Below are 13,400 nucleotides of genomic sequence, written 5' to 3' on the forward strand. Positions count from 1 at the left end.
TTTGTTAGAGGAGGGGCTGAGCTAGGGAGGAGAGAGAGTACAGCAACAATATAAGTGACTACAGCTGTGTTATAATTGGTTGAGGCAATTTATGGTCACTCTGTGATTGGGTGAAGCACTACAATAAACATTTTATTATGAGATTCCCCGTTTTTGATTGCTATTATCACTACAGTGACGCTATTAATTAAAGGAAAGTTGGAGGCTACTTTGATTGTGTGTGTCATCGACTGATGCATGTGGACATTGCTTGCCGAGTAGCATTTAATAAATGATTATTACCGAATTGAGGTTTTTCTTTTGCATGGTAGCGAACATTGTGCATAGTTAGGCTTTCTTTGCGAGGGAGGGGCTGGTTTCTGAAGAGAGATTACAGTGGGCAGTGTATTTCAGCAAAGGCAGTGTGATTGGCTAAATATTGTAAACACCACATTGTAATTAACTAGAGCTGTAAATTTGTTCATAATTGTCCCCGATTTGGTTTACTTTTTAATTACTACAAATAATGTGTATGTCGAGCGATTACACACTATGCTAAAATTACATTTTGTAAATTAAGACAAATCACGGAGAACTAAAGGTCACAGAAGTTCCGTGTTTTAGAACCACTGTGCTCTGATTGATAAAAATACTGTCGCGTTATTACCAGAGCCGCCCTTTCATTAGGAGAGGTCTACAGTGGTAGAGTATATCCCAGAGGGAAGGGCTTGTTCTGCATTAATTAGCTAAAAGTGTCTGGAGCATCACGGCCAAACAGTGCATTGATTGACCAAGGTATTTATAATGCTGTAATTAACTAGGCATTCGCTTTGGTTTTCATCACACCATTGTTTTTAAAGACTGTTACTGTAAATATTGCTTGCTGAGTAGATTTGCATAAATTAATTATTACTGTTTTAAAATATCTTCCTGCTTCATAGTGTTTTGTGAACATTATATATTATTCACAATTTATTAGAATGTCATAGTAAATTTTATTACATTTTATTGATAAGGAGTTTTAAGGTTATTTACAAGCAAGACATTATATGTAAATTAAGGCAAACAGGTTAGGTTTTTCTTTTTTCACAGGTATATGTTGCAGAAGGTGTGTAAGTGAAAATTAAGTACATTTAAAACACATGTGATTATATGTTGGTATTATTGTTATAAATAAATATTTTGCGTTGCTACTGTTTTTGCAAATTGATATTTTTCTTTACAGGTTAATTAAATTTAGTGATACAGGTAAATTAGGAGATATATTAGATCGACCAAATTATAAGGTTTTCTATACCTGATAGTATTTAATTAATTAATTGATCAGCAAACGCTGCAAGGCAAAATTTAAAGAGTAAATTTACCGAATTATATAAAAAGAAATAAAATGTCTTCCTTGTACAAGAAAATGAAAAAGGTTGTTGCCAAATGCGAGAGCAAATTAAAGATTCCCAAATTAGCGAAAATAAATAATAAAAGTGTCAGAGTAGAAAATATAGATCAATGTAAAATTGATATTGTGAATATGGATCAGAACAGAAATTCAAGAAGACCCCCAGAACAGGTTAATACAACGCCAAAAGTGTCAGATCAAACTGATAAAGTGCCAGTTCAGAATTTTATTAAAATTGATGCGATAGAAAATCATGATGAAATGTCTGGTACATCTGGAATTAATATTCCTGATTATGTAAATTCATCAAATGATTTAAAGGAGTCCATGAAAATTATGGAAACAGAGATAGTCCCTGTGCTGGGAAAGGATGAAATTAGTTCCGCAAATTTAAAGGTCCCATTAACTGAAAAAGTTTATTCTATTGTACTTGAGATTGAATTAGTAGGGACTACAACCGAGCAAGAAACAGAAATGACTTCAGTTCTGGTAAGTGAGAAGTCTGACATTGACTTAATTAAATTGACACAGACTGATGAGTCAAAATTATGGTCAAATGAAAAGGAGATTGAGATAAATGAGCTGAATGAACAGTTACAAATACAGCGACAGGTAATGACTCAACAGATTGAGATGGCTTCATTGCCATTACAAATTTTTGTTAATGAACAGATGGACAATGCAGATACAGGATTAATTAAAGAACAAGAAAATAGTCCAAAAAGATTAAATGCACTTCCAGAATGTTGGAATGAAAATAATGTTCTTTTGAGTGAAGACATTAAAATAAAGGATACAATTGATCAACAGATTGAAACATTGACTTCTGCAGGTTCACTTTTCAGAAATGCAAATTTAATTAAAAGATTGATTGATGATATTCAATTGACAGAAAGGTTTGCTGTTGTGATATGTACAGCATACAAAATGAATGATGAACATGCTTTGAGTTCACTAATACTAACATCTGTAGTTGAAACATGGCAGGGAGTCAAAGACTTACAAGATGAAGCAACTCATGAGGAGAAAAACACATGGTTGAGAAACACATGGTTGAGTACAGATTTCAGACAGCGAGATGAGGATGAGATTTTGTCACACAAAGATGTCAGAGTAGTTTTACCAAATAGCATGATTACTGACATGAACAGAATGTACCATAAAATTACAGAATTTCTTTACCAGAGGTGTCTGTCATATCAGCAAGTGAACACAATTAAGAGATCAATTGTGAGATTGGGAACAGAATTACAGGAGAGTGGTTCATTGACCAAATTACAAATGGATTTCATTGGGATGGCATTGAATGACAAACTGTGCTACATTTTTGTGATTATCTGTTTGATTACAAAATGGGTTGAAAACAGATTGCTCCATTGTACAGATAGACTAGAAATTTCAGATGTTGAGGAGCATGAGAATGTTATTATAAAAGACAGAGATGCAAAAATGTGCCTAGCTGCAGGTACAAAGTGGACAGATATCCTTCCACTTGTTTTGATGTTTCTGAGAAACATTACTGATAAAAAGAGTCCACGTGATATTATGATGGACAAGGTCATGAGACAGACATTTATACCAGAGAAAAGAATGATGACTATCAATGATAGCATCAAATTGGAGAACTGCAGGAATTTATCAGATGAAATGATTTCTGTGTTTGATGAAGATGAAACTGAAGTACAAACAAGAGAAAAAGAGCAAGTACTTGAATTGTTACCAGGAAAAAGAATCAGGAAAAAGGTTCGTCTAAAAGGAAATTGTATAGTGCCAAGGTGGCAGAAAAGGAGGCTAGTCAGTCTTGTCACAATAAATGCAGAGAAGTGCAAAAGACTGAAGAGGTGGATTAACACTGGCCATACTTTTCGTGTAACTACACCTGAGAATCCTGATGAGAATAGTGTCATCATTGCTGATTCAGATTCTGAAGAAGAGCCTGAAGAGAATCCAGATCTTGAAGATCGACAAGTTGGTCGATATCTGGAGAACATGAATAGAAAACAAGCCTTGATTGAAGAAGACTTGAAAGTTGTGACTGAAGACTCAGAAAATGATGGAAATCTGCCAGAAAAAGAAGCAGAAGAAGAATGTGATCAGATTGTGATTCAAGACCAGGAGAGTGTTGAAAAGCAGAAAAGTAGCTCTGAAAGCAGGAACAAGAATTCTGAAACTGGGAAGTTGAAGGTAATTGAAGAAGAAAATGAATTGCCAAGTACCAGCTACAAAGATGACGTTCCTAACGGAGTGAAGCTGCTGAGTAAAGAAGTACCTGAGTCCAGAATGGAAATGTCTGACACTGAAACTGATGAAAGTGACGAAGATTCTGAAATAAGAAAATTCAGAAAAGGAGCTTGGAGAACAGAATGTAATGTGACCAAGCAAAAGAAGAAATTACTAAGAAAAAGTGATAACTGGCCAGAAGAAAACGAAGGCCTAAAATTCAAATTGAGACACAGATCAAAGAAACAGATTAATGAGATATCAAGTCAAAAAGATTCTGAAAAGAAAAGTGAGGCAGGAAAGAAAATGGAAGTGATACCTGTAATGGATTACAGTCAGGAAAAGATTGAAGAGAATAGTGACAATGGTTGAAGTACATACCTGTTAAAATTTTAGGTATTCTGTTTTTGGCATAAGGCTGAAGAAATCTTGTTAGATGACACAAGGTCGAAGAAATACTGTTAGCTGAAAAATTAATTTGTGACATTAGGTCGAAGAAAAACTGTTAGAAGGTTTAAAGAGTATAAAAAAAAAAAAAAAAAAAAAAAAAATTGAAAAAGGGGGGTGTTAGAAATTTTTAGAAAATTTAGGTAAACATTTTTAAAATTTTTGTTTTATTTTTCCTTTGCAAGCTTAATGAAAATATAATTCTGCTTTGGTTAATTTAGGTTACTTTTCCTTTAGAAATTAACAAAGAGAAGTCTTAGGTCAATATGACAAGCAAGATACTGACATTTTATTAGTTATAGTTTTTGCAACACTTTTGCTGAAGCTCAGTTGTATGATACACAAGAGAAAGAAATAGAACTAGAGGGGTTTCTTAAAACTCAATATGAGAATTGTAGATAAACTGATGAGATAAGTCTTTAGAAATACTAACACAGGTGAAATTGAATCATGTTCATCTTAGATAAAATCTTTGCTAAAATTTTGGGTGCTGGTGTGGTGATTTGTTAATCACCAGATGAGGGAGTTGATGGAGCGGGATAGAAAACAAAAATTCTGTTTAAACCCATGAAGTCACACTTCCATAAATAAATTAATAATGCTAACAATTTGTGTTGTGTGTATAATAATTCAACCTAGTTTAAAGTTACATTACATTACAGAACACGCGGGAAACTAATATGTGTGCTCATAAATGTGCATTATGTTGCATTCTTATGTATGTGGAAAATAATAAATTAATCCTGTCTATTGTCATGTCATAACTAATAGCAGCTGTTTTTTAATAATGGCATGTGCTTATTTTGCTTCCCTTGTCTATGTGATGTCATTTCTACTATTCTAGGTGCACATAAGGTTTTATGGATTAATGAAGACAGGTAAATATAAAATGCTGCTTTATTTGTGCTTTACTGCTAGGTAATTTAGACTAATGGGTTAATTATTAGCAATGATGGGAAGCAACAGAACAAACTGTATTTCTTTCATTAATTATTCTTTGTGTTTGTTTATATAATAGTTTTACAAGAGAAGCTTAGAGAAGGCTGCAGAAAATAGTACCCTTTTAAAAGTGGCGCAGGGACAGTGGCGCAGAAAATTGACGCTCTTTGAAAGAGGCCTAATGATGAAAATGGCTCAAGTGAAAATAATTCCAAGAAGGATGGAAAAGGCCTCTGAGCTTTTATTTTGAAAGGTTTTGGAATGAACTGCTAAAAAGATGACTTTTTGGAGAAATTTGCTAACGTTTGCTAACGTGCCACGGGAGTTCAGAGCTGACTAGCTCAAGGTTAAAAAGGAAGCTGTCGCTACAAAATGTAGCAGCCTAAGGAAGAACTGCCAAGACTTCTAAATGAACAATGGACTAGTGAATTTGCCCAGGCATGTAAGAAGGAGGTGTCACAGTTTACTGTGGTACGAGGTGGCTCAGCCAATGGAGAACTAGAATTCGTCTGCTGGAATGTGAAAAATAGTTAGCTCAGCTAAAATTAGGGTATAAGAATAGGTTCAGAGAACACATAGTTGGCTTACGCTCGAGAATTCTGGAGGACGATGTTATGCTGATGGACTTTACACGTGAGGACAGGAGTTTTTATTAATTACTTTATTACTAGGTGATGAGGGTAGAGACAGAGATATAGTTAGGATTTTGGAAAATGCTTAATTTTACTTATTCCTGCTAATGAATAATAATTCTTGATTTATGCTCTTTTTATTAATACTGAATAAATCTTTCTTTATGACATTTTCTAATGCTTGTTTAATAAAATACCAAAACCTAAGTTTTTCTAGATGTGTTAAAATAAATTTTCTAAAATGACAAGCTGGTCTTGATTATTGCAGATGGTTTAAACAACTATATTTAGATCTTATCGCCTCATGATTCAAGCGCTCTATTGTTGTTATGGGCCTAGTGTTGTAGTGTAAGTTTTGTTGGTAGTAGATAGTGTCATTTGTGCAATATTTTGGTGAGAGCGCTGGATCAGTATCAGAATACAAGATTACCTCACACCTCTGCGCTTCACTTCATGCTTAAACATAGATACAAGTTAATTGGCACAATAACTGCACGCAAAGTCTGGCACTTTTTCACATCACCAAACCTCTTCTCACATAAGCAACACTAAATGTATACTCTACCAACCTCGTAAACAATGGAAGTAGTCACCGAGTAATCCACAAGAAGCAAAACAGAGCTTCGCCAGGGACAAGTGGTACAATACAACTGGGGGAAATATACTAGCCACGTTTGTAAACAAAGTGTTATCTAGTTCAAATTGTAAATCAATTGAGATTTGCATAATACACACCCTTGAACACTTAACGGGATGAACAGAGGTATGATTTTCCCTAAAGGTTTTAGGCGTGTATTTTCACAGCATTTTACTTCTGGCAAGCCTGTAAAAGACTAAGGCGCCTCCCGATAAATTGAGAAAAAAATAGTTCTTTCGTAACAGCTAACTTTAATATAAATTCTTTTGAAATAGGTCTTATACGGTCCCCTGCATGCTGAGTTAGTCACAGTCCAGGCATCTAAACTGAGACCTAAGCAGAGAGTGAGCCATATGTAAATAGAAGTGTGGCTGACAGGCTTCAAAATATATGTAGGGAACGTGTGGGTTAGTCCCCATATTCTGCTGTGTACAGAGAGAGAACGGCTTCTATGTGCACTTTGCCTGCATTGCAAACGGGGGACGTAGTCAGAGTAACATGAATCTATAATCCTCAACAGATACGATAGCTGGAGTCATCTCTGTATGTAATCAAATGCAGAATAAAATACCCAGAGCAAACCCTTTAAGATAAAGCAATGTAATCCCCTTCGGTAATCCAATAAAGAAATTCCAGTATTATGTAATCAAGCACACAATTAACAATCAGCAACCTCCGTTTAATAATCAAACGCATCATAAAGCAATCACCAATTTGAGGCATATAGCAGAGCAATTCACTGCCCTCTATTACAGGGCACTGAAGTGAAAAATGTAATGCATGATAAAGCCATAACAAGGGTCTAACAGAGGGTAGTCTTTCTGCAATATATTGCAGGGTTAGGGCATTGAGTGCTCTTTAATGTAGACGGAGGAAATGTACGTGATCTTCTGCATCCAAAAAAGGGTATAACAAAGGAGGTAGAGCTCTTCTTTTATGTAGTGGTGGGTAAAATAATCGGGGAATATTTAGTATGAGGAAAGAAAATAATTTGAATACCTGTAATCGAATATAAACTAAAATTCTCAAGCTATCACATGCTTTGTAAAGCACGTAGGTACTGTTCTTCATTACTCCAGGGAAGGGCGATTGCCTAAAAGGTTATATAGTGATCACAGTACTTCATTTGTCTAATCTACAGCATGGTAAAGTAATCAGAATAAAGTCTTGTTATGTAATGCAGTGATCCATTCCTTATAGTCGCCTTTTGCAACCTGGTGTGACCACTGCGCCTTTAACTAGGCCGGGTCACCCCCTTGCTTCCTGCCGCTGCCTGCCTCCTGCTTCTCCGCTGCTGAATGCCCCAGCCGCCGCTGGGCCGCCCGGATCTCCCCCTGCCCACCTCGCTGGACCCAGGGACACAGAGCCGCCGCCGGACGCCCAGAGGTTCCCGCCGCTGCCTCCCTGCGGCCCCGCCCACCAACAGCCCATTGGCCGCCCGCTCCCGCCACCCAGCTGACCCGCCCACCCGGCTCCTTACTTAAGGGGCCCTGCGGGGTCAGACAGGGAGTGACCACTGCGCCTTTAACTAGGCCGGGTCACCCCCTTGCTTCCTGCCGCTGCCTGCCTCCTGCTTCTCCGCTGCTGAACGCCCCAGCCGCCGCTGGGCCGCCCGGATCTCCCCCTGCCCACCTCGCTGGACCCAGGGACACAGAGCCGCCGCCGGACGCCCAGAGGTTCCCGCCGCTGCCTCCCTGCGGCCCCGCCCACCACCAGCCCATTGGCCGCCCCGCTCCCGCCACCCAGCTGACCCGCCCACCCGGCTCCTTACTTATGACGCCCTCAGAGCGACCACGCAGCGGACGCGCGCAGCGGGAGCACCGATTGAGCGCCGAAGGTGCGCCAAAGGTAAGCCCGTCTGCGCCTGGACCGCGCCCAGTGCCAGGACCCCTGGCCCCCACCGACGGAAGCCGACCCGACGGACCTACGACGCCACCGACCTCAACGCACTCAACACCGGCCGAACCCCGGGCTGCTACCGAGCCACACCGAGACGCACCCACGGACCCTTCAGCTGCCACACCTGCAAGTTCACCTGCAACCGGACCCACGCCACACCAGCACCCACCAAGCCGACCTCCAGCAGCACCCACCTGAAGTGCATCCTGCTCAACACCCGATCCGTCCACAGACACGCCGTCGAGCTCTGGAACCTGCTCGACACCACAGACCCAGACGTCGCCTTCCTCACGGAAACCTGGATGAACGCCTCCTCAGCGCCCGACATCGCCATCGCCATTCCAGACGGATACAAGATCATCCGGAGGGACCGCGTCAACCAGACAGGAGGAGGCATCGCCATCATCCACAGGAACACCATCCGCATCACGACCAACGCTGACGACGCTGACGACACCCTCGCACCCGCCGAACACCTGCACTTCCAGATCCACGTCAACCCCAAGACCACCCTCAGAGGCACCCTCATCTACAGACCCCCGGGACCACGCACACAATTCAGCGAGTACATCGCCGACTTCATCGGCCCACACGCCCTCCCCTCCGCCGACTACATCCTCCTCGGGGACCTCAACTTCCACCTGGAGAACAACAACGACCGCAACACCACCACCCTGCTGGACAACCTCGCCAACCTCGGACTCAAGCAACTGGTGACCACCCCCACCCACTACGCCGGACACACTCTCGACCCGATTTTCTCCTCCAGCAAGGACATCGCCTTCAGCCACGCCACGGGGCTCCACTGGACGGACCACAGCTGCGTCCACTTCAGCTTCAGAAGGACCACGCTCCACCATCACCAGCAACAGGCTCCCCGCAGAAGCTGGAACAAGATCACTGCAGACCAGCTCGCCACTTCCCTGAACAAGAACCCTCCCACCAGCACAACGAACCCCAGCCAAGCAGCCACCAACCTCACGAAATGGATCAGCGACTGCGCAGACGACCTCGCCCCGCTGAAGACCCCGCCGAGCAGACCCGGCAGCAAGAAAGCCCCATGGTTTAACGACGACCTCAAGAGCTCCAAGAAGAACTGCAGAGCACTCGAGAAAACCTGGCGCAGAGACCCAACACCGGACAACATGACTGCCCTCAAGCTCGCCACCCGAAATCACCACCAGCTGATCCACGCCACCAAGAAAACCGCTTTCAAGGAACGACTGGACAACAACAGCAATGAACTCTTCAACATCGTGAAAGAGCTCTCCAACCCCAACGCCGGAAACAACGATATCACCCCATCGCAAGACCTCTGCAACTCCCTCGCCTCCTACTTCCACAACAAGATCGCAGATATACACAACAGCTTCAGCACTCAACCGACGCACGCCACGACCGAACCACCGCCCCCCACCACCACCCTCCGCGCCTGGACCCCGATCAGCACCGAAGACACCATCCGCACGATGAACTCCATCCACTCCGGATCTCCGACAGACCCCTGCCCTCACCACGTCTTCAACAAGGCCGACGCTGTCATCGCACCCCACCTGCGGGACATCATCAACACCTCCTTCGACACCGCCACCTTCCCGGAGAGCTGGAAGCACGCCGAACTCAGCGCTCTACTCAAGAAACCATCAGCAGACCCAACCGACCTCAAGAACTACCGCCCCATCTCGCTGCTCCCGTTTCCAGCCAAAGTCATCGAGAAGACCGTCAACAAGCAACTGGCCGCCTTCCTCGAGACGAACGGATCCCTCAACCTCTCGCAGTCTGGCTTCTGGTCCAACCACAGCACCGAGACCGCCCTGATCGCAGCCACCGATGACATCCGAGCCCTGCTCGACAACGGAGAAAGAGCGGCCCTCATCCTCCTGGACCTCTCCGCGGCCTTCGACACTGTCTGCCACCGTACCCTAGTACAGCGCCTCAGTAACGTCGGAATCCAGGAGAAGGCACTGGAGTGGATCACCTCCTTCCTCGCCGGAAGGACACAGAGAGTCCGCCTCCCCCGTTCAGATCGGAAGCCACCGAAGTCATCTGCGGCGTTCCTCAAGGCTCCTCGCTCAGCCCAACACTCTTCAACGTCTACATGAGCCCCCTCGCAGCCATCGCACGCCAACACAACCTGAACATCATCTCCTACGCCGACGACACCCAGCTGATCCTCTCCCTCACTAACGACCCCGCCACCGCCAGAGCCAACCTGCACGAAGGGATGACAGACGTAGCCAAATGGATGTCGAAAAGCCGCCTGAAACTGAACTCGGACAAGACGGAAGTCCTCATCCTGGGATCCTCACCCTCCGCCTGGGACGACTCCTGGTGGCCCCCCGCCCTGGGCAACGCACCCAAACCAACAGACCACGCACGCAACCTGGGCTTCATCCTGGACTCCTCCCTCTCCATGACCAGACAAGTCAACGCCGTCTCCTCGTCATGCTTCAACATCCTGCGCATGCTACGAAAGATCTTCCGATGGATCCCCACCGAGACCAGGAAGACGGTCACCCAGGCCCTCGTCACCAGCCGTCTGGACTACGGCAACTCCCTCTACGCTGGAACCACCGCCAAACTCCAGAAAAGACTCCAGCGGATCCAGAACACCTCAGCACGACTCATCCTGGACATCCCCCGCCGCAGCCACATCTCCGGACACCTGAGAGACCTGCACTGGCTCCCGGTCAACAAGAGAATCACCTTCCGGCTCCTCACCCACGCACACAAAGCCCTACACAACCAAGGACCAGGATACCTCAACAGCCGCCTCAACTTCTACGCTCCCAATCGCCAGCTTCGATCGACCAGCCACGCCCTCGCCACCGTCCCCCGCATCCGAAGAGCCACCACAGGAGGAAGGTCCTTCTCCTACCTGGCTGCCAAGACTTGGAACTCCCTTCCGACCCACCTCCGCCTGACCCAGGACCACCTCGCCTTCAGGAAGCAGCTCAAGACCTGGCTGTTCGAGCAGTAGCGGACCCCCCCCCAGCGCCTTGAGACCCTCCGGGTGAGTAGTGCGCTATATAAATGCTATGATTGATTGATTGATTGGTGCAAGATAAAACAATCAGTGTAATCTTCAATAAACTAATAAAGGTTATAGTAATCTGAGTAACCTGTAATCAGAAACAGAGTAAAGCAGAGTAATCTCATCCAGTAACAGACTGCAGCTCACAATAATCTCCTTTTGTACAGAGGGGTAAAGTATTCCCTTTTGCAATCAACAACTAAAACATGTGAGGAGTAAACGCATTTGTAGCTCTAAGAACAATAAATACAATCAGAATATACCAGTTCATTAGACTAATGTGAGTAATATGATTTACACAACACGGTACTGAGTGTCTATAGAAAGGAAAAATAAGGAGTATTCTTGCCTTCAGAAAGTTGACGCAGCTTGATCTACTGCTGTCTGTACTTTTCATGTGTAGCTGGCACTGCCGCCGCCTATGCTGGGCTTCTGTCTTAATGACATCTGAGAAAATGAGCTCACTATACAAATGCATGTGAATTGTTGGTTTTGTGAATGCTTGCTTACTACTACTTATGCAACAATTGGGCAGACTCCTCAAAATCCCAATGGTTACGAAGATAACCCCCAAGAGCAACATGCCTTCTCCTCAGCAGCTGAAGGCCATTTACTCATCATTGGTAATTTTAGATTCTCTCTCTAAATCATCTTGCCAAGCATTTTGCTGTTGTGACAAATGTCAATGGTATTATTACAGGGTACCTGCAAAACTTTCAACAACATCAAAAGTAATAAGTAAAGCTACGTCAAAGAATAGTAAACAATATCCCTCATTGGATGGCATTCATTCACTGTCCTCACAACAGCTTCATTGCAAAGACGGCCTTGATAAAGTTGTGGAAATTTTTGTTATACCTACAAAAATTTAAGTGCTGGGCCGCTCACAATCCCAGCGGTGAACTCTTTTAATTTCCCTGAATGCATGCCTTAGTTGAGAACTGATTCAAGGAGGTTAACCCCTTTCTATCAAAGGGCTTTTCAAAGTATCTCCCACAAACGGACCCTACTGCACTACCTTTATAATGACCCGCTGATCGGACTGGTCTTCTAAGATACTGTCTGTAGGATACGACTCAATTTGTTGTCTGATGGCAGAAGCAATGGCAGGGACGAACGTCAAAGGATTCAAATCCAAATCGTCACAGAGAATTTCTGCAAACATTTCTGGAGTCATCAGCTTCTCTGAGATGTGGATGAATAGGAAGGAAATAAAGAAAACAATAATTTAGATGGCAAGTTTAGTCCAATCGGTCTAATATTTAGGCAATTTACACTGAACCCCTAATCAGAACACAAATGATACACTTATAGGTTACAGTAGAGAAAGGAAAACGGGAATAACACTGGAGGTGTTTCATCTGTAGCGAAAATGAGGACAGGTTCAAGATAGACCCAATGTGTAGCATGAATGAGGTACGGATCAGGAGAGACTCCCCCCAGCATTCATCTGGCAGTTCTAAATTATTTGTTCCTTCCTTTATTTATTCCACACACAAACTTGCCTCGAGGTCCACTTTACAAAAATGAGAAAATATCTGTAGTTTTGTGCAAATAAACAGTACTTTACCGTCCCAATCTCCTGACAGGGCAAGCACTGCTGCAAGGGAGGAGCCCGCAAGATGCAGTCTATTGAGGCATTTAAAAATTTTTTATTGAAATATCTCCCACATACATCCATCGCATCACTGTTCAAAAAGAGCCTACAATGCATTTGATGAGAATACCCTAAATGGTTCAGGGTATACCTGTAACCATTGCTGACATAGATCAAAATGTTAATATTATGTCTTTTTTCCACTCTATTTTACCTATGGCTCAGCATCACCATCATGGGCTACAGTCCAGGTAATTTTGTTGTGACCTATATCCAACAACCTCATTGTTACACATACCTAGTCTAAAAATACCTAGGACAGTGGAAAAAGATTAACAGAATCAGGAACATCCATAACACAAGGAACGCAATAGATTAAGTTGATCATAAAGAACATAAAAGAGCACCTGGATCATAAAGCCAAGAGGAAAAACACACTAACATGCTGCTATAAACTAATTTCAGGAGCTGCTACATTAGGAGTATTGTGTGTACTTATTTTTAAAAAGCTGTGGCAGATGGATGAGAGACTCGTGATATAAACAAAGCCCGGTTCCCCAGCTCTGTGGGAAGCTACCGCTACTTATGTCACCTTCCAGGTACTGTTGGACAACTAATACATA

General features: G+C 43.3%; 1 protein-coding gene across 2 annotated transcripts in view; it reads right to left on the minus strand.

Annotated features, from left to right (window-relative positions):
- SMARCB1 (SWI/SNF related BAF chromatin remodeling complex subunit B1) overlaps positions 1 to 13,400 on the minus strand; it is a 57,665-nt gene that overhangs the window by 21,240 nt on the left and 23,025 nt on the right. For both annotated transcript variants that reach the window (XR_013602589.1, XM_078667815.1), the window contains exon 6: positions 12,199 to 12,365. Coding sequence is in view for 1 of the 2 variants with exons in the window: in XM_078667815.1 (XP_078523941.1) it covers positions 12,199 to 12,365 (167 nt within the window). In the remaining variant the exon portion in view is untranslated. The remainder of the gene's footprint in view (positions 1 to 12,198; positions 12,366 to 13,400) is intronic.

The sequence above is a fragment of the Lissotriton helveticus genome, chromosome 11 (genome assembly GCF_964261635.1).
Source record: "Lissotriton helveticus chromosome 11, aLisHel1.1, whole genome shotgun sequence".
Taxonomy (NCBI): domain Eukaryota; kingdom Metazoa; phylum Chordata; class Amphibia; order Caudata; family Salamandridae; genus Lissotriton; species Lissotriton helveticus.